General features: G+C 38.4%; 1 protein-coding gene across 1 annotated transcript; it reads left to right on the top strand.

Moving 5' to 3' along the window:
* Positions 1-1,140: 1,140 nt before the first annotated feature.
* Positions 1,141-20,742, top strand: LOC145666406 (deubiquitinating protein VCPIP1-like). Its single transcript, XM_081733618.1, has 2 exons — positions 1,141-1,186; positions 17,807-20,742. Exons 1-2 carry the CDS (start codon positions 1,184-1,186, stop codon positions 20,363-20,365), a joined length of 2,562 nt encoding a protein of 853 aa, XP_081589744.1. The 5' UTR covers positions 1,141-1,183; the 3' UTR covers positions 20,366-20,742.
* The last annotated feature ends 2,686 nt before the right edge of the window (positions 20,743-23,428 follow it).

Below are 23,428 nucleotides of genomic sequence, written 5' to 3'. Positions count from 1 at the left end.
GCATACACACAATCTACTAGGGAATGAAGACCATGTGCTAACAAAGAGTACAGTGGAAAATGGAATAACATGTTATAACCAAAATTAAAATAAGATAATCGATACAAATATAGAGGATGAATATGAAATATCCGAACTTCGCCAAGTATGGTAGAAGAAGCTATTTGTTTACTTCTTCTTGGCCAACCGCTAAGAACATTTATAAATCGATATGTGGCTTTGTTATACGCAATTAGTACATTCAAATTCACAAACGATGACGAACTGAAGGGTACGAAGGTACAGTTGCAAGTAACAACCGTAGTCATAATAATATAGTTCTACTAAACAACGTTGAAAATAGTGGGTAATTAGGTGGTAAGTAGAAATGACCAAAACTGAACAGTTTACATCGATCATTTCGAAATACAGCTAGAAGATTAAATTTACAAGAAATAACAAAAATCAGTGAAATTTGGAGTTATACTAAGCATAGTTTGAGGGGGAAAGCGAGTATCCCCGGTGGGGATACTTCAGCTGACTTCTTTGGGGGGGAACAAAATGTGATTGAGGGGGAAAATCCCCCTCATCCCCCCGGTAATTCGCACCCTGATGATATGTATTGCTGTGCTGAAGTTTGCACATGTGATGTGTTTGTAGAATCAAGCTTTGATTTGCTAGACCTTTCGCCCATTGAAATCCACTACTGGAGATATTCAAGCATTGTGTGATATTTCGTGTACAAGAGAATACTTGTATAAGTATTTATTCCTTGGAGATCTAATAGAATGGCTGGTATGTTCTGCAGAAATAACACCTGATATTGCTTCTCAAGAGGCTTCAGGCAAAGATAAACGTCCTCGACAGATATTTATGGGTCTTACCAGTGTAGTCTGCATCGACATAATAATATGCAAAATGGTTATCATACGTGTTCTGAAATCGAACTTCAAACCTTTGCCACCTTGTTTTCTAATTCGTTAAATAATTCTAAGTAACATTATTTCATTTTGCAATTTGGACTTTTCTGCAGTTTTGATTTGAATAAAATTAGCCTTGCAGCATGACAATACAAAGCAAAATATAACAATATTTTTAAAAACTTATTACTACAGTCTAATTGTATTTTCATTCTATTGCATAAAACAGCTTAGTTGCTATGAAACTAATCAATTAGAAAAATCTTAACAATAATTACTTAAATATGGTAAGTGTTATAAAATTTTCATACACATCTTTACAATATTTAGGTATTTAATCTAGAATACTGTTGTGGTTAACCGTAGCCAGAATTGCCGCTAGGAACTTAGAAAGTTTTGGTCGCTTCGGGCGCCGTCGACTTAAAAGGGGCAATAGATTTGTTCAATCACATGCAGGTCAAGAAGTCATAATGAAAGAAAATTTTCTTGGATACTGCTATTGCTGGTGAGGGATTGACTGATTGTCTATTAAATGAACTTGCTAAAAGGAAAATACCCTTAAAAACCGTAGCCAGGGATTCGATAAATTCAAACAAAAAGGCAAAAATGTTGGTGTTAAGAAAATAATTATTGGCCTCAATTTCTGAGCATTTTATGCACCATGTCTAAACTCGTTGTGAATGATGCTGCTATTTTATGCCTTAGAGTAGTGGTCGCCAAACTTAATGAAGCTTCTGAGCTGTGTCAGCTGAGTACAGCTTTTAAATCCTACTGTGAGCTACTAACCCAGGCCCGTATCCAGGGGAGTCTCGGGGGCCGCCCCCCTAAATTTTTACTCGCTCCCTCTAAAATGTTCACAGTGGGCTTGCAAATGAACTATAATATGGTGACGAACTATAATGTTTTTGGATCGCCCCCCCTAACTTTCACCGGGCCTCCCCTACATTTTCGGGCTGGTTACAGCCTGTACTAACCTAAAGAACTAACACTTTTTTAAAAGAAATTTTACATTTGTTTATTGCAAGTTACCAAGTGTCTAATATACACACGAAAACACATAACATGCACAACCCCAAGCGCATACAATCAACTGTGTGATGAGGTTGACAATGACAGTTATGCGCGGAAGAAACGAGTAGTCTTTAACGTCAGCTCAGTGGAGGAATCAGCCAACTGGAGTGTTAGCGCGAGCTACCGAAAATGTTTCCTCGACTGTTTGGTGATCACTGCCTTAGAGGGTTGAGATCGAAGTAAGATGTAAATATGCCATAAGTAATGTAAATGAACTCTCAGAGAAATTGGAGATCAGTCCACAATTCTCAGATGAAACTTAAATCAGGTCACAAAAACTCAAGAAACGTTTTTGAAAATGAAATGAAATCTTTAAGTTGTACGTCCCACGGTTATGCCGGTTAGGCTAAAGGAGACGGGGATGATGAGAGATGAGTGAAAGGAAGAAAGTGGGAGGAAACGGGAGAACCCCGAGAAAACCCACGAGCGCGGTATTTGTCCACCACAAAGTTCACTTGGTGGGGACTGGGATCGAACCCGGGACCCCAAGCACCAGAGGTGAACGTTCTACCACTGAGCCACCGCGCCCCCCAAGAAACGTTTTTGATTTGGACTTCATTAGAAGTTTACTTTTTACTTTCGAGTGACGATAGAAGAAAACAAAATATGATTGTCGTGAAGAAAATCGAGTGAGCGATTTGAACGAATTTACATGTTTCATGACCTTTACGTAGCAAAAATGTTATTTTTGAACATTGCCCAGCCGTTTGTTCGTCCCATTTAAATATGTCCATTTGCCCAAAGGATCACACCAAATTATAAACTAAATGTGTAAAATTAATGAAACTAGGGAGGGATTTGATTCTTTCCTACCCCCCAAAACAAGGATGGTATAGGATATTGAAAGGTGAACATTTTAAAAATGCGTTTTTGTTGAAAACCGTTCAAACGATCTTGTTTACATTTCATGTATCAATAGTTACTTAACAACCCTATATTATGATATGTCATTTCTATAAGAAAAATCTACGAAACATAAATTTACTCTTCGGGGTAAGTCTTTTCCTAGGGACTTTGTCAAAAAAATTACTAAGTTGACTTTGTTCTTATTTCATCACTAAATATTTCATTAACACTGCAATACTAAGTGAATCGTGTCTCATATATAAAGTACGCACAATGGAAGTTTACTCTTGAGTTTTTTAAGTTCCTTTCGGATGATTTTCTCAGAAACGACTAAGGCAATTTTGTTCATATTTTATTAGGGATGGCCAGACCGATTTCTGGTGGAATCGGATTTCGGTTCTGAACGGAACCGGTTCTAGAAGATCCGGTTCTGGAACCGGTTCTTCGAATTCAGGTCTGGAACCGGTTCCCAAGATCCGATTCTGGAACCGGGTTTTCGGATAAGAGTCTGGAACCGAAACCGGTTCTGAAAACAGGATCTCCAAGAACCGGTTTCTCCTGGAACCGTTTCCGCTGAAACCGGAACTTTGTGACCATCCCTATATTTTATAATTGAACATTTTATTAATAATCCCATAATATTGCGTAAATCCTCTCCATGAAAATATCCATACGTGCTGGTTTATTCTTAGTGTTCTATTTACTTATTTATTTATTTACAAGTTTCTCAAATTCAATTCACGCTACTTTGTTAATACTTCGTAAACAAATATTTTATTAATAACCCAAATAATAACATAAGACACAAGGGGTTCTTATGAAAAAAAACACAAGGGGTAGTTTACTTTTGGGGTGAACTTTCTTTGAGTGAAGTTTTCCAAAAACGCTTTATAATTTTGTACGTATTTCAAAGAAAATGTTTCAATTACTGTAATAGTAGTAGTAGCATAGCATAGCAAAGCATGATTTAGTTTAAGAAATATGAGCGAGAAATAGGTGCGGTGGCCTATATATTTTATTTTATGTGGTTTTTAGATAGTGATCAGTTCGATGAAAGAAACGTTTGAACAGATGCAAAATCACACTGATAACTAGGGACCAGTGCAAAAATGTGGTAGGAAAAAGGGAATAAAAGTTGCTGAAAAATCATTCAAAAAGGTAAAAAAAAAGTGCTAATAGAATGTCTTTATTAAGTGCTATAGTATACAGTTTAATGAACATTCTTTATTCATTATACCAGCAAATATTTTTAAAATCTTGACTTTAAACATTTCATATAAATTCCAAAAATTGTTTTATTTAATCTCATAAACTTGTGCAACATTCAACTTCTTCTAATAAAATTGTGGTTAAAGCCAATTCGGTATAAAACAAAACATTAATTTAGCAATACAGGGTGGCCCAAAAGTAGGTATACAGTCACGTACTGACCGGCTCATGAGTTTTTATATCATGATTGTTATCCATACAGGTAGTGACTTAGTTTTTGTATTATTTGTTGTTAATTTTTTTCACTCATATCTTAAGATTGGAACAGACAAGCAAATAAACTCATTATCTTAATAAACTAAAACGTCATACTGTGTAGGACTGTATGCCTACTTTTGGGTCACCCTATATTGTGGTTTGAGAAACTGTTACATACTACTGGGTTTCCAGAAACCCTACTTGATTATGCTCAGCATTTCTATGTTTTCGAATGTTAGTTTTTGTTGCTTGGAGCTCAGGAGATCCTTGTATGCGGAGAAAATTTGCACGACATCAATGGAAACCAGTAGTGCATATCTTGTAAGCACGCAGAAAGGAAGTTCAGTTGACGTTGCAAAGATTTCTACTAGGGATGACCAGAACCAGTTCCTGGTGAAACCGGTTTTCGGCTCTGAACAGATCCGGTTCTAGAAGATCAGGTTCCGGAACCGGTTTTTCGGATCCAGGTCTGAAACATGTTCTAAAAACCAGATCTCAAAGAACCGGTTACTCGAGGAACCGGTTCCGCCGGAACCTGAAATTTGTGACCATCCCTACGCTAAACCCGAGCTGCTGGCAGGCTGTGAACAGTGTGCTAGATGAAATCATCCCGCTTGTCTCATTTGGCTAAACAAACTGGGTAACCGGCAAACTCATTGGTTAAACAGGCAATCTGGCAAATTAATTTGGCTAAACACCCACTGAAAATAAATACCAACATCCCTTACAATTTCATTGACTTATGTTCAGCCAAAGTTGCCGAAAGGCTAACATATTCACATTTTGGACTCCTTAAGGAGCCCTACCAACGGAACGACGTCCCATGCAAAGTGTCCATAATTGGACGAAAGTTGCTAAGCTACAACAGTAATACACACCCACTGTCCATTACTGGTAAACCTAACAAGCTATCAGTTTTTTTTTTTTTTTTGCTAGCCAAAGGCTAGCTCCCTTGCGAGGGTTACGCCCTCTATTCGGGGTGAGAGGTGAAAGTACTGGCGCAGAAAGGAGATTGGAGCCGGTCTATTGGGATGCTGAGGAAATTTGGAATATCTTTTATACGGATAGCACTTTATTATATTACATCTTTATTGCATAATATTGCGGTATCCATTTGGACATTATGATCTTGTGATCATAATCATTAGGGCAGGGAAAAAAGATGATGGTGAGGTGCACTCTACAGGACAAACACAAACAAACAATTTGTTAAAAGGACGAATGCTGGTTATCTTCTTGTCCAGGGGCTACTCTGGACAGTGATGAAGACATGTGAAGCCCTGTTAGTATAATGGATTTACAGTGCAGTAAATGTGGGTGAAACATGATGGGGAAGATGATCGGAAGAATAGGCAGATGCGACAAAATGGTCGGGGTGATCAGGTGGAAGAGTTTTGAGATAAAGGGAGAAGAGCAGAGATAAAGGACAGGTGATGAAATTATAACCCAGATCGTAGTTGCGATCGATATCCATCGTGTCCACAAGTAGAGGACGCCGTTGCTGAAAACGGGTAGTAATGAACCTGAGCCTTAATTTTTCGATGTGATGAAGTAGGGTAGGAAACGCTATGCGGTCATACAACTCCTGCGTTGGACTCGGAAGCTTGATTCGGTATGCTAGACGAAAAGCATGTCGTTCGAGCACTTTTAATTTGTTGTAGAAGTAAGGTAATGCACTAACCCAGGCGGGATGTCCATATGTTAAGACGGGGCGCAAAAATACCTTGTAGGTATTGAGTACTATAGAAGGCTGTAATCCCCATGTGGTACCAATAAGACGTTTAAGAAGGTTTAAACGATTATAGGCCTTGCGAGTGATTTCTTTAAGATGTGGGCGCCAAGTTAGATGATGGTCGATAGTGAGACCGAGGTAAGTGACCTGTTTAGTGGGTTGAATTCGTGTACCGTCGACACTGATGTTAAGGAGATTCGGATTTTTCTGTACTCGAGAGCGCTTGCGAGGTGGAATAAAGACAATTGCCTGCGTCTTAGTGGAGTTTATGTGGAGTCGCCACTTATTGCACCATCGAAAGAAGGAGTCAATCGCTATGCTGAGAGAGGAATTAATCTGTTGAATGGTTCGGGCTGTACAGAGAAAAGCAGTGTCATCAGCATATTGAAAAGTGTGCACATTGAGAGGAAGTGCCGGCATGTCAGCTACAAACAGAAGATATAGTAGGGGTGAGAGAGCAGAGCCTTGGGGTACACCAGAGTGAATAAAAATCGGATGAGAGAAGGAGCTATTGATGGTTACATAAGAGAGGCGGTTAGAAAGAAAGTGAAATATGAATCGGAGATAAGAAAGCGGAAGGCGGAAGCGGTGTAGTTTGAACAGGAGAGCTAAATGCCAAACTTTATCAAAAGCTTTTTCGAGATCGAAAAGGATGAGACAAGACGGTCGAGCAGTATTATAATGATTGGTAATGAGATTTAAGAGTCTGATCAGTTGATCATTGATGCTAAAATTAGGTCTAAATCCAGCTTGATGCACAGGAAGCAAATTATGGGTAGAGAGATGGAGATGAAGTCTGGTGACGATGATGCGCTCGAGAATCTTGCTAAATACGGAGGTTAGCTGTATTGGTCGGTAAGATGCAACAGAATCTGGAGGTTTGTTTGGTTTCAGAAACATTAAAGTAGAGGATGTTTTCCAGTCTGAGGGGAAGTAGCCGGTACGAAGTATAAATGTATAGACATAAGAAAGAAGAAGAATAAGACAGTATGGTGCTTCTTTGATGTGGCGATAAGTTATCCGATCCAAACCAGGAGCTGTATTACGCTTGCAATTCACGACAGATGAAATATCGTCAGTAGAGATAGGAGCGGTGAGAGGATTATTGTCGGGAAGACTATGAGTTTCACTCGGTTGTAAGTAAGGTGCTGATAGGTTCAAGATGTCCGTGGGGTGCCTCCGGGGAAAATCTGGTGAAAAGGGAGTGAATGTAGTTTGCAGGTGGTCGGCAAAAGCGTTCACTTTATCTTCATCTGTTTGTAGCGGACAGTCATTAATAAGCAATGGATAATGCGTCCTGGTAAGCTTGCCCGTCAGCAGATTAAAGCGTTTCCAGTACTTAGTTGGGTGCGAAGTTTCTGCCAAGGTGTTGCAAGTCTTTACCCAGGTCCGGAGTTTATATGCCTTAACATAGTTTCGGACTGTGCGCTGGAGTTTGCGATGATGTTGCAGAGCTTCCAAGTTCCCAGTGCGCTGAAACTCTCGGAAAAATGCGCGGGAGCGGTGTATAAGAGGTAAATAACTTGGTGGTAGACGTGGTTGGAACCGGGAGATTTCAGTGGTTGGTATATGAAGTTCGGACGCATAACGGATAGAGTAGGTGATATCAGAAATGCAATTATACAGATCATCTTCTGTGGTAGGCGGCTCAAGATTGGCTAAATCGGCAGTGATTGTTGAGCGATAATGTTCCCATTTTGGTTAAAACGTGGGACACGCCGAGATTCTGGTAAGGTTCGAAGAGTATGAGGCTGTGGTTGATCAATGTGAAGTTTGATGGGTAGATGATCGCCACCAATGGAATCTAGTACCTCGAGAGTACATCGTTGGGAAAGGTTGACAGATGAAATCACTACGTCTGGTGTGGTTTCAGTGATAGGTCGGGTAGGTTTTGGCATGTCAAAGATATGGCCTGTGGTATGACTGGTGATGAAGTTAAGGAAACGTTGTTTCTGGTTATCTGAACGGCTATGAATATTAATATCTGCCATAATGATATAATATTTAAAGTTATTAGAGATATACTGAAAAAAGGAGAGGGGGATTGGGTGTCCAGGGCGCACATATATATGGTGGCTATAGTGACATAAAGTGAGTGAAAATATAGGGTGATAATGAGGTGCTCCGGTATGTTATGTAAGGCAGGGTGGTATTGGCGATGACTAATGGAAGAATGAAAGCCAACAGCCACTCCCCCATTTACTCGGCGTGCTGCTACCGTAGAATCACAACGTAGTAATGTATATCTAGGTATTTTAAAAGACATAGCTGGTGTGAGGTGAGTTTCGTTAATGAGGAAGGCTTGAATAGATTCTTCTAAGAGAAGCTGTTCGAGAAGGGTATAGTGAGTAGCGAGGGATCGAATATTAACAAATAAGAGCGAAATACCCATGATTACAGTGCAGTAGAAGGGTTGGAAGTTTCTGCGGAGGCATGTTCTTCGAGTGGAGTGACATGAAAATACACGTGTGGACCAGAGTAGGTAGCTTGAAAGGAACATTTAAAGATCAGGCGAGCAGAGTGATTGACCACCCCGAGAATGTATTGGCGAAGAAAAGGATGAATGTTTTGCATAGCGATAGTGAAAAAAGATAGTAATTGTTGGAGAGTAATAGGTTCATCGGTAGCTGGTGGTGGTAGAGCTTGCTGGGTTGGCGGTAAAACAGGTCGCAAAGGAACCGTTAGTTCCGGGCTGATAGGCTCAGCTGTAGGTTTCGCTTTGCATCGATAACTGTACGTCGGATGCTGCTCTGGACATGTAGAGCATTTAGGTGGTTTAGCTAAGTTGGTGCATGCCTTAGTATCGTGGGCACCGCTACAGTATCCACATTTGCTAGGATGCGTACATTTTGAAGTCGGGTGGGAGTTGTACGCTTGACAGCGCTCGCATCGCAATGGTAAAGGCGGAGGTGATTTTGATGGCTCGACGCGATGCTTCCTTTTATAAATGAAGGCGCCATAAGTTAGCAAGTCATCGATGGTGGTTTCGGAATTAGTAAGGACTCGTACCATGTATGTGGCTCCATGGTCGTTTTTAATGCGTATGCACTTAAGTATAGAGTGTTCCTCTTGAGTGAGTTCTTCCTGAATCTCATCGTCTGTCAGGGTAGGATCCACCCCCCTAATGACAACTGAAAGAGCCGGGGGTCTTCCTGGAGGTGGTGCCTGTTTGAACGCCTTTGATTCAAGTCTCTTCATTTCAGCATGTTTTCCAAAAATTTCGAAACTGCATTTGTTTCGTACAGTGGTCAAGAATGATGAACCGTATGACTTGAAGATTATCCCATTGCGTGTATGAACAATTTGAGCGACTGGGGCGCGTGGTAGATATTTTATGAGTTGTTGAAAAGCCAGTTTGGTATTCTCAAATTTGGGATCAAAGTTGGTAAGCAAGAATGAATGAAGACGAGGTTTGGTAGAATCCAGTAGTGTCGGAAATTCATTAGCGTCATCGAGGTTCATGGATGAAACAGACTGCTCGGATTCACTAACAGTATGATGATGCTTAGGCGGTGGCTGAGTTGAAGAAGTGAGATGTTTGTCCGGTGTGCGTGATCGGGATCTACCAGAATTTTTGCATTGGGAAGCAGATGTATGCCTTCGGTCAGTCCCCTGGCGTGGGACGTGGGGTTCAGAGACGGCCCAGGAGGTTGTTGTGGTAGTCCCGGATGGCCACCCGACGCCATCCAGATGGGCGCAAAATACTTCGGCGAAGAGGATGATCGAGAGGAAGCCCACTGTGGCTCTCACTTGAGGCAGCAATACGTCCTCGCGGAGATGTCGGTCAGTGCGAGCACTGGCCCTCCACAAAACAGATGAGAAGACGAATATGATGATGGCCACGGGCTCCCACTTGAGTCAGCAATACGGACTGCAAGGGGATGTCGATTGTCTGTTACAGAACAATCCTCCCTAAATGATCAAAAATACTAGTGAATGCTCGTAGAGCGTTAGAAATCGAACTCAGACCTGTAAATCGATGAACGATTCGGAATTCTGAGTGATTATGCTATCAGTTTTTTTTTTTTTTTTTTGAGCTAGTTTGTTCATATAGCTTTCATGGTACTTTTGCAGTGGGTATTTGTATTATTGACACATTTTCACATTCTACCAGTAATGGACAGAGGGTGTCCAACATTATCAAATAGCGCCTTTCTCTTACCAGTCATAGACACACCAAATATTGACGTCTCAGGTTTATTAATATATATTTTTGCCATACTTATGGCTTTCTTATACCAATATTAGTGCGTAGAAAAACACATACCTCTCATTTTGTTCATAACGTTACTATAGGAGAGCTGCCAAGTGATTTCTTAGCTTATTCAACTTCTTAAAACAATGTGAAAACGCGCGTACAATCGATACCACGACTTTACCATAACTGCAGAGCCCGTAGATTTAGCAGACGATAGCCTAACAATCTTGAGTGGAACCAGTATATCACGTAGATAATTTCCAACACAATGCAAACTTCTCTGCGTTAGACATTGTCTTATTTTTCACCCATTTCCGCCGAAGTGTCCATTACTGGTGGCGAATTCATCCATGTCCATTACTGGGGTGTTTACCTTATATAGTACAATACTCCACATGAAGCATTTTATGAGTCTTTCTGTAACTTACCTTACCTTAATAAATATTAATAATAAATAATTGTATGCGTAATGTGTTGTATTGTGTGTGATTGTGTATACTGTTATTCTCTGATGTTCGCTATGCCACGGTTATGCCGGTTAGGCTAAAGGGGACGGTGATGATGAGTAATGAATGAAATGGTGGAATGAAGAAAGTGGGAGGAAACGGGAGTACCCCGAGAAAACACACGCACACTGTGCTTGTCCACCACAAAGTTCACTTGGCGGGGGATGAGATTGAACCCGGGACCCCAAGCACCAGAGGTGAACACTATACCATTGAGCCACTGCGGCCCCACCAAGGTGCGTTTGAGTATATCACAAGTTTAACCAGCTACAAGTCTATGTGGCCATCACAGAAGAATAGCTCGCAACCAGAGATACACTCATTCACTCCATAGTCGTGGAAGAAAGAATCGGATCTCAAATGACCTGTCCTAATGGAGTACAGTCTGTATAAAGTTTGCGCAACGGATTTTTTTTTAAAAAAAAAAACTCGAAATTTAGAATATATATATATATATATATATATATATATATATATATATATATATTATGGCTTCCTTGTAAAATTTCCTCTATGCCATTTTCCTGTGGCGATTTGTCAGTACGACGGATAGGAAGACGAAATATTAATGAGCAAATAACTGATCAAGCTGAACTGTACCAACCAATTAAAAAACAGTTATTCTACTATACTACTTCTTTGAAATAGGAAATAAAACAGGTTTTAATAATCTAAGCCTTTTATTTGTTTATTTCAAGGAAGCTGCGTAGTATTCTCACAAAGGTTTTACAGAAGATTGGGAGCAACGGTACGTTTGCTTTACGCTCCTATTGTTAAGCTGTACCAAAGTACGTGTCACCATTTGTGACCAAACATTTTAAAATTCCACATACATACATGGCTTTCTTATATTTTCCACACACATCACATTAACTTTCATATTATACTAGCAGCGTTCACCCCGCTTCGCTGCGGTCACCCCGGAACGCAATAAACGTTGTTACTTAGATAATTTTTACTTTTTCGCTTTCAAGTGATATGATAAAAACCATAGAAGATTGCATTAAATGTTAACATTATATCGCCTGTCATTTATGTTAACCCGCCCCGCTTCGCTGCGGTCACCCCCGAACGCAATAAACTTTGTTACTTAGATAATTTTTACTTTTTCGCTTTCAAGTGATTGCAGTAAATGTTAACATTATAGCGCCTGTCATTTATGTTAACCCGCCGAGTGACACGGTCATGCGGGTTGCATATAAATACGTTTATTTTTACCTATGATGATCTAACAAAATATTTGTACGTTATGGACACTTGAATGGTCAATTATCTCAAGACACTGGTAATTAAAAATTAAAGTGATATGATAAAAACCATCTAGGGTCCAAATCCTAATAACCCCCCAAAAATAAAAGAAATTGGTTCAGCCGTATTAGCGTGATGAGGGAACAAAGGATTTGTACGTTCTCTTTTATATATATATAGATACTAAACCGTTTGCTTTGTTCATTTGTTTTTGGTATTTTCATCAATTGTTAAAAAATTCTAATTCCCATAGCTGTACACTACAGCTTGCACTAATAGGCACCACATATTTCCCACATACATATCAAAAGAAGCTTAACCTAACATGCACAAATAAAATGTATCGGTATAAAAAAATCTTAACCTAATCTAACCTACAACGCATTCCCACCACACAAACACAAACACACACACAAAATCAGTAATTTTTCTCTTCTTTCTCTGTAAAGACGTTTCGGTTGGCATTCAAGGCCAATGTTTACAATCGTGATGAGGTTTTGCCACTGACTGTGCCTCTGCACCTAAATGGATAAGCACACAATGTAGAAAACCAGTTGCCCCTATCGGAATCTTAGCAACAAAATTTATCAGCTTCTCTCAGCCAAAGTACAGCTTAGGAATAATATTTCAAGATTTTCGACACAAATACTTTAGTAGGTTAAAATATTATATATAATATAAATTCGATGCCATAAAACGTCGTTCCTATCTCCTATCTGGTTTGTTTACATTTGGGGGTCGAAACAATACATGGCCAAGCAAGTGAAATAATAAAAATAAAAAACGAATGCTAACGTATATCTGAGATTAGGCTTACTTCGAATTTTTATATAAGATGGTCATTCCAAAAGAAAATTACGTCAAAAGAACATATTCTTACGTTTTATCAGTAATTTATTCTACTCCCCCCTTTTTCTAAATAAACTTAAGCCGTCACATATTGTCTGACGTAAGTAATTGGGTAGATTCTTTGGAAACGGAAGTGATTACGAACGCATAATTGCACTGAAATACATTATGAAACACACCATCATAACATTGTATCTTACTCTGCAAAATTTGAAAGTTAAAAATAATCCCGATGCAGGTTTTTGAGCACTTGACACTTGATTTCACCCAACGTTTAAAACTAAACATTACTTACAGTAACCCAATAGTGATGGATAATCACACCACTTGAGATTCGGACTGTTGTCCGTCCAAAAATAAGTAACTACATAATGTCCTACTTACAAACAAGAGGCTTTAATCTTCATTTTCAAGTTTAACATTTCAGTTCCCTTCAGGAAACTTTTCCACACCTCTCGGAATGCAATGTATCTTAGATTGAACAGGTTTATCTAATGATAAACTTCTAACGTTCTCTCACAAAAAAAGTTTCTAAGTCTCAAAAGAATTAAGATTATGTCAACATTCGCCATACTGGCGAAATCAACAAGGAAGCTGCCTCACCAAATTTTTGCATTGTTCGCTCCGTTCCGTCCAGCTACGAACTTCTAAATCGCAAAATTGTCAGTTGAATAACAGTTTATTTTTTATTTATTTTATTTTATTTTATTTATTTATTTATTTTATTTTTTTTTTTTTTGCATAAATCTGTTCTGCAGCAACGTTCTTGACCACTTTTATTAAAAGGAATAGACGGACAGCATCTAGCTACTGCTCTCTTGAAAACTGACACCATTCGAGACGGCAATATAGTGACGTAATAATACGAAGATCGGCTAATGAGCAAATTACGAGATACTTCAAAGAAAAGCGACCATTTATTGAGAATTTCGTAAATCTGTGTTACTGATGTCCGATGAGACAAGATTGAAGATGATGAACATTAAATCCAGTAATTTTGACAAATTTCTATCAAGATGGTTGAAAATGGAGAATTTTTATGAATGATATTTTTGAATTAAAATTTGAAGAAAATTTATAAGAGAGGTTTCAAAATGTTTTGAGATAGGAAAGTCGTTCTACTGATGAAAATGAAGAGAAATGTGTTTAAATCTTTGAGAAATATAAGAAATTAAGGCGGAAATAAACGAAATATATATAATAAATGCAAAATAAATACTAAATCTATTCTAAACACTTCCTAACCTAATCCTACCTCTAACATTACCAAAAGAATAAATCTCAATATTGCACCACTACAATTTTCACATCTTTCTGACATTGTTATACGATGTTATACAGGATGTTCCAAAATTCCCTAACATGGTATCTCCATGTTGGGAGGTATCATTTTTCTCAATTCTTTATTCAATGTTCCGCAAAATAGTAATTTCCTCATCCTAAAGGCTTCTTTCGCCGTTCCTATCCTTGCTTTTATTTCACGTTCACATTTCATATTATTACTAATAATACTACCTAGGTATCGAAAACTAGTCGCCTGTTCTATTTCCTCCCCCTCCTACTTCTATATTTGACACCGATCTCTTCATTCCAATCACCATGGCTTTTGTTTTTCTAACATTTATTTTCATCCCATTTCTACACAGCCCTTCCTCAAGTATTCTAACATCTTATAGATTTTCTCTTCAGATTCTGCAATAAGCGCCATATCATCTGCAAATCGTACACACCTAAGCTTTCTACCTCCTACAGAAAGCAGGAAATAGAGGACATGGAAAAACGGGCAAGTAAGATCCATAGTGATTGACTGATCATTACAAAATTCAGTGGTGGTCACTTACAGATCCGTAGTACCTGTTGATTTCTTACCAAAATCAACCGTTGCTCGACCATATTATGCCATGTAACGACAACTGAATCATATACGATAAGAGAAAGCACAGGTGTCCCTCATTAGTACTGTTCAAGAATTTAAAACAATCAAAGCTGACACCATACAGGGTGGCTACAAAGTCCCGTTACTAGGAAAATAAATAACATAAACCACTAAACGTACATAACTAACTGCACGGAAAGAACTGAACGACATGAACAACAATGCTTTCGAGAAATTTTGAGTTGAGTTGATTTTGAGTTTAACGTCCCTTTCAGCAGCGAGGCTATATGAGATGGGACCTACTGATTAACTTGGAATCCAAACTACATGAGTTCCCGCCGGGTCTCCCACGCCAGAGGCGTGTACGCTAACCGCTTAGCCACGAAGGAGTTCGTCGAGAAATTTTATTCAGATAAAAACATTGTGTCCGAAAGATCAGTCTGTCGGCCGTCATTCTCATGACAAAAGATAATACGCCGCCAGGTTCTGTGCGACATTGCAGGATTAACTTGAGTGAAAGCTTGTTTCACAAGCTTTTGTCAGTTCGGCAGTGGTATCGTAATGTTTTGTGCGACAATGCCCTTTATGAACGCCCCATAGCGCATTATCATGGGTGTTGAGATCTGTGCTTCGTGACCCAACAACTTGCAATAACACGTTCTTGCAATATCAAGGGGTAACGAGACTTTATGGCCACCCCGTAGAAGAATTTGTTGTTATTACGATTGATAACACTAGATGTCGTCAATTACAAATTCTTTTCTCCTGATGTATCCATTACCATTGACACATGCTGTATAAAAGCTGACTAAATGCACCAACAGTGATGTAAAAAGTAGTCATGTTCGGTGTATTAGAGAGGTTTTCTGGTCTTCTAAGACACAAGTAAACATCACTGAACGAAAATTATAAAGCAAACTATGAGGGATCTGAAGTACGAAGTTCTCCGATTCCTACATAAGTTCCCTTATTTAGCATAAGCAGCTTATCACATATTTATGCAGTTATTATATAAAGGATAGGGTATTCTAAAACACCTGCGGGGACTTCATTGCCTCACGGAACACTTTTATAATAAGAAGAAATAGAGAATCTTGTGAATCATTGGCAAAGATGAGTCGCTGCATATGAATACTGTTTTGAATGAGATACATCTATTTCTCAATTGCGGAAGTTATTAGTAGTTTATCTTTTAAACGCCGACAGACGCAAATGCTGCATCAAGGCTTTAAACCTTAATAGCTCAGCCTCTAATTAAGCTAGGAAGAAAATTTTCACATCAATGTGTTTCTGAAGAACAAAGCTTGCCGCTGATATGCATTTTATGTATATGAGGGGTACCACGGCGAAGAGGGGGAGAGTAAAGTTTGTGTTTTTTTGTTCTTTTTTGCATCCAGTTTTTTGGGGGGCCATTCCCATCAGGTTTTTTTTGGGGTGGGGGGTACAGCCATAAAAATTGGTATGTGAAGCAATGAAGTAGTCCGCTACACGATAATACTCTTCACAGGGACGGATCCAGGACCGACTTCTGGGGGGCGGTGGGTTGTCATACTGCTACTTAGAGCTACTTTTAAGAGCTTCAAACTTTGGGATGGGTTTTATTCATATATATAAATAAGAAAGTTTCCTATTCTGGGGGGGCAATTGCCCCGATCGCCCCCCTGGATCCGCCACTGACTCTGCAAAACAAATTGTTGCTTATATGGTGGAAATACGGACGGGACAAAGTTGGACAATTTTTCGAGTCTGTTTTTTGACGAAAATTACATTAATTTTTAGGACGGTTCCATATAAGACAAGATATCTTTTCGCTAAATTGATCTGCACAAATTTTATCTCGTTGAAATTTCTATTCTATAAGCTTTCAGGTAAAGCGCGATTCCTTTTCTTTGTTTTTCCTCGCTACGCACGAACGTCTTTATTGTGTGAATGGACATTAAGGAAATGAAGCTAAAAGAATATGGCAGAACATGCCTCGTAGTGAAGCGTGTTTCTGTTTAGTAATTGTATCTTTTCTAAGACTAAGACAGACTCTGCTGTAAAGCTTTAGGGTGTAGGATGACCAAACAAATGAATCACGCTTCATCTCCCCAGCTCGCGACACAGTGATTCCAGCGTTTGCATCCCACAGAAGCTATTGAATTTAGACTCGCTAAAAGTTAAGGTGGACCACTAGGTGTTCTCAGTGCTATGCTAAACGCTGCTTGAATAATGTGGCGTTGCCAGATAGTGTCGAGTGTTTACTGATGCCAGATAATAAAGGAAGTAATCATGGAATTCTGCTTGAATACTTACTAGAGAATTTAGTTTTCGACCCTTACCGCAATTCCGCTTCTCGAACTGCAACGCTAAAATCCAGAAATTTTCTTATTGTGATTGCTACAGTAAATGTGCAAATTGGCGTTCTGAGCTAGTTTCATCTCAAAACCTATTTCCATAAATGTAAATTAATATTTAAATTAAATTTGAAACATAACACGAAAAACGGTGAAACAATATTTCTATTTCGTGAGAAGACCGTTACTTTAAAATACTTTCCACATTCAAATAAACATTTCATAAAACTGAGCACTTCTAGTAAGATCTAACAGCAAGTGCCATCTTGTGTGCTCATTGTAAAACGAATCAAATATTTTCTTTTATTTGTTACGTTTTTCGATATCAGTAGACACAACCAAATGAATCAATGTCCTGTGCTGTAGCTGAAACATAACTCTATCTTATAGTACAATATTTAAAATATGTAACGTTTCATTGCGCAGTAGTTAAGGCAATGAGCTAAAATATGTACTGACTTCTGGGTGGTGATCCACCTTAATATTTTAAAATATTAACATTATAATTTAATTATTCGTATAGTTAACAGAGAATTATGCAACATAATACGTACCAATACGTGTAATATTAGTACAATTTGTATTTGTATGGCTTGTAATTTTACTGAAAATTCAACTACTTCAATAAGTTTCAGAACCATCACTTACCACTAGTATATAATAAGGAAAACGGTCATCTATTTCTAGACCATATGACAATTTAGTGACTAGAACTACTATTTTCCAAATTTAGTGCATGAAGATTAAATTTTCAATTACTGTATTGGTTTCTCTTCAGACAATGAATATCCGATCGAAATACAGTATGCTGCAAGGAATTTGTCCAGATATCAAATGTGGCGCTCGGTTATTCTTCTTCCGGTTTGAAAGTGTCATTCAATGTTCACAGTGTGGTCAGAGTCATGAGAAACAATCTATTAGCAATATCGAGGAAGTCCTCAATGTATCTGTTGTTGCTAAAACTATAGTACAAAATTGTCTCCTCGAAGAAGATTCCATTCGAAGAAACAACACTGATATGATTAAAGTTCTCGGGCTTTCGAGTTACCACTGCAAACTGCTGTCACCATTGTTAACAACTCATGGGTTAGACAAAAATACAGGAAAAGCGATGCCATTGGAAGAAATAAAAGGCACAAGAACATTTGATTGTGCAAGTTTAGGCAATAGAGCATTCCTAATAGATATAAGTGACATTGAAGTTGTTGGTTATGGACGTGATATATCTGGAAGCATGACCTATTTGAAAGATAAATTGGAAATGATCCGAACCTTTAATGGTGGAGAAGAGAGATTAATACCGATTCACACTGATGCTGGTGTTCACTCCCTTGTATATGCCATTTCTAGGGCATTGGTTGGACGAGAGATATTTTGGCATGCATTGCTGTACAATCTCAAGACACATTTTGAAAATAACATTGAGCAATATAAGGAAACTTTCCGAGATATCATTGCTGTATCTGAATGGCAACTGATAATAGACAAATGCGATCCGGAGCGTCAACCAGAAAACTCGATCCCTTCAGACTTCCGCAATACTAGTATACAGATATTCGGTCTGGCTAATGTATTGAGGCGACCAATTATATTGCTGGATTCACTGGAAGGAATGCAAGACATGATCCCTCATTCAGCTTTGTATGTTCCAGTTTTCTCCAAGCCAGATGAATGCAAAGATACAGAAAATGTATTAAATAAACCGATATGTATAGCATGGAGTAACAGCAAGAGAAATCAGTTCGTCCCCTTAGTTGGTATAAAAGGCTGTGAACTACCTCGTTTACACTACTCAATGCTACCAAAAGTTTGGGTTTTTCCTGAGCAATTAGCTAAACAATACATTGACTTTGACTCTGAAGAATGTGTGGTGATAGGAGGAGGCAAGTATTTAAACAACAATTATATATTGAAATTGGTTGAAGCAATGGATAAATTATTTTACCAAATTCATTCTGTATCTCCATCATTAGTTGCTGATATTCATCAATGTGACGTTATAAGGAATGCGTTTAATAATGTGAGTCCTGAGTTAGCACTTACCATTGTACAAAAAGGGGCCAAAGATGAAATATTGTATCGTTGCTTAGCATGTGATGCGATCTGTATATTACCTCAGAAAAACGAATGCCTGTTGCGAGGTGGCTACCTGTACACCTTAGCCCAAAAAGAATTTGGGAACTTGGAAGAAAGACAATCTTATACATTGCCTTTGCATGGAATAACCTTTACGTATAGCCAAAAGAAAGATGTTCTCGTTCCCCGAAATTATGTTGTGCAAGAAGTAAGATGCACACGGTGTTTTAGTTATCGTATTCGTAACATAAGAGATGATGGAAGTGTTGAATACAGGAATGGAGATTGTACCAAAATTGCCAGTAAATTTACAAATTGCGGCTGCGGTAATAAGCACTTTTGGGATGGCGCTGTATATGATAATGTACCTTTGGGTATTTTTGTGGTGTTGAATTGGAATGGTAAAATTATAACCGAGAAAGTGAACTGGTTTCAGAATGAAAGTGAGCCAAGCCTAAATAGCAACGTTTTTGATATAGCAGATTCTCTTGTCCAGAAGCATTTTCCAGGTGAATTTGGGACTGAGATTCTAGCTCAAAACATCACTTATCAAATATTGCAGCAAACAAAAGTTTCTGAAGACACTAGTCGAAATGGGAATGTTTTTGAGTTGAACAACGAAAAATTGATTGAAGATCATGAGATGGACGAACCTATTGAAACTAATTCTAATGACAGCTGTCAACAAGAAATTTCTGTACATGACACATCACACAAATTTTGTAAGCATTACCGCTCATTAGACATGGGAGACGCAGCCATTGCCTTGAATGCTTCTAAAAATAACTGTTCCATATGGGAATATGTACAGAATAATAGTTATTTATTCAAACGTGGTGGACATTTATATTGTCAGGCTGTAAGTCAAGGTTACCTCTGTGACGGCCAACACTATGTGTTCAGTTTGCTACCAAACAAAGTATTCTCCTATAATAAAGGCAAGGATACCTTCGATATTTGCATTGAGCGTTATGGCCACTTCGGTGTTGAATCTGGAATTGAAGAAAAAATCAGAAAGGAACCTCCTTCTTCTACTGAATACTCTGGCATCCATAATCACGAACTGTGCTCACGTTTATACATCGGGTCTACCGGTATCTTTCAAAATCATTCAACTAAAGAAGACCAACCATTTAAAGGTCAAGGGTACAAAGTGAATGGTAAACTACTGAATCTTAGACATGCGTCTAGACAGAGAATATCATATACCAAGGCACTAAATTCTCAATCAGAGGATAAAGCTTTAGCTTTGTTGGATTAGAATTTAGCGAGAAGAAAGATATGGAAAACACGTAAATTTTTTTGTGTATAAACACAGTATTAATCGAATTTCTACAACATATTTAAAAGGATGATATGATGCGGAGCCGGAAATTTTTTTGATGCCTCGTAAATAAATTATTTAGATATTTTATCTGACATCAAATTTGTAGACAAATGGATCTGGAAAATTATACTAGTACTTAGATTGCAATAATAGAAATTTTAAAACAATCAGTAAAGCAAAATTATATGGTAACGCGGTAAAAAAAAAAATGATTAAATGGATAAATAGACAATAAAACAGTAAAATCGAGATAAAATATAATAATTCAAATGTAATAGTTTCAATCAATAAATTATGGAGTAATCTAATAATACAGATTTACTTTAATAGATTCACAACACGGTACATTTATATGCGGATCTTAGTACTATTCACGAAAGGCACCAACGTATGCGCCAGCCACATTGATTTGAGCAACAGATGTTTCAACGTGATACCGAAAGAAATTTGACCACAAATCATAACTGAAAATATTAATCATTATGTTTCATATGGATCCAGGCCCGCAACCAGTCACGGGGGGTCAAGTCATCAAAAATTCTCTTACAAATATCTCAATTGTGTTTTTTTTTTATTTAATAATAGAATTTTGTATTGAGGTCTCGAGGAGCCACGAAAAGTTTAGGGGAGGCAGGTTTCCCCCTAGCTCCCTCTAGTTGCGGGCCTGTATGGATCATTATATGTAACTACAGGAAATTAGAAATAGTACTAACTCGACGTATATTGAGTAAATTCATTTTAGTTGGTGATTGCTAGATTAAGAAACAAACTTTGCAATACATCTAAAGTCAAAGTTATGTTCGTGGTCCTGGAAATATTGGTCCAAGAACTGTTTAATTGAAAGAATGAAAGGAAACAGAAGATACCGCAGATTGAGACCAATATAAGCTTATTTTATTATGTATGAGCAACTATTTCCGTTAGATGTTTCGTCCTTTCACTTTCGTATTACAGAACTTCTACAGTACAAAATTACTTTACTGAAAACTGGATCCGAAAATCTATGCATCTCCCTTATTTCAGATTTTCCTTTTCACTCTAGTACATACAGTAGGTAGTGAGGAGTGAGGAGATTGTTCGGTTAGATAACTTCTCGATCTAAGCAGTCGATCAGAGTGGTAAATTCGACTATGAGTTTCGACCTATTGGGCCTTATGCAGAGTTGTTTTGACGTCTGATTAAAGTCATACTATGGGGTTGACTAACGGATGGTTATCAAAATTGTATTCAGAGTCTCTGATTAGGACGTAGTATTTGACGAAGTTAATCACATGTGACTAATTAATCTAGAGCAGAGGCTAATCTTTTACCCAAGATTTAGCGTGCGACACAACATTTGATATTTCGTATTTCATGTATTTTCATTTTTACAGACTATGCAAGCGCTGATCTACTTTTCCGTAGTTGCCACATTTATTTTTCTCACCCTATGCATTAGAGTTATATAAGTTAATTATACCCAAATCATCATTTTAGTTGTACTCAAAGTTGACTCTGAATACCAAAAAGTGCACCTTCCTTAGTAAAGAGTTAGTATTCTTACTAACTAGTCTGTTGACTAACCCTCGATTAACGAATCCTCTCTGAATACCGCCCATTAAGTCGAACCAGGATGGTCAAGGGCCAAGCAGCCTAGAGAGGTGAGGAGTTTCTCAAGGTCCATGTAATTAAGAGATGCGAATGAAAAGCCCCACTGAAACTGATATCAAAGTGTTATTTTAGTGCAATTTCATTCTTGTCCGAAGACGGTTGGATCCCAGAAGGTAACGCCTTCTCTGAGGCCATGAACATCAATTTACTTGTAGGCCTATTTGGAGATGGAAATCAGGATTTTATTTATTTATTTATTTATTTCATTTTTGTTTACGCATAAGACAGTGATGTGAGCATAGCATGTCACGAAGAACGTAGAATGTTACTTACGACTAGTCTTCTGCACTGGGGCTACTCAGAATTGAATCAAAGTAAGTGGTGCTCCTTCTTTTATTCAGGATCTTCGGGGATCTTCGTCCATCCTCGTTATCTTTGGTGACGTATCCTTTGTTCTTGAGTATATGATGATTTGTTGATAATGATGTTTCGTCTGCTACTGCCGATATCCGACACATTTGCAGAGTATCACAATGTATAAAATTTAAGTAAAAAATCGAGATTACATAAACACAGAAAAGTACTGTATTTATTTGGTTGGTTAGCTGGAGTTTAGCGTTCTATACAAGACGTGGATCAACAGTTAGAAATGAAAACTGAAACACAGTAAAAGACTCAAATTTATAACCTCTCCAACTGGGAATCGAACACGGAATCCTTTGCACCAAAGGCGCGGACGCTAGTCGCTAAACCAGCGAAAGGGCTGTACTACATTTGTGTAATATTAATCTTAACAGTAACAAGGATTGAGGATTTAGATTTCTGGGCTTTCGGCATCTAAGGCCATTTAGCAGTCACATTTTGAGGGATGACGTCCCTCGGCGAGCACACTATCCGAGGAAAGGGGAGGAAGAAAGGATTGGGGAAGGAAGGAAGCGGCCTGGGACCTATAAGTTAGATACCACCCCAGAATTTGCCTGGTGTGAATGAGGAAAACCCAGGAAGACCTCATTCAGATTGGCTGGCCTGAAAAAGCGTTTTACACGTTTTCGACCGAGTGCCCCCACCGGGAATCGAACCCGGGACCGCTCGCACCGAAGGCGAGAGCTTTAGAGACTACGCTACGCGGGGCCACCTTAACAGTAATGAATCATTAAATTTTGGCAAATATTGATTTAAAAGATAGTCTATTTTTTATCTCGTTGCTAAGAGAGGAGATTAGTAGACTTCCAAATTATGCTATGCATAAGTGTCGAAAGTCATTTAGAACGTCTTTGTCTGTCTGTCCTTCCGTTTTTCGACAGGTATCAGTGCGAAAACGGTAACAAATATCAAAATATGACTTATACAATAAGTTCAACATCCCAAGAATAGGTTCTATCTCCTCCATTAACTCTTTATTCAAAC

This window comes from Thermobia domestica, chromosome 12 (genome assembly GCF_964235325.1).
Source record: "Thermobia domestica chromosome 12, izTheDome1.hap1.1, whole genome shotgun sequence".
NCBI classification, from domain to species: Eukaryota; Metazoa; Arthropoda; class Insecta; order Zygentoma; family Lepismatidae; genus Thermobia; species Thermobia domestica.
Note: the sequence above shows the minus strand (reverse complement) of the source record. Positions and strands in the feature narration are given on the sequence as shown.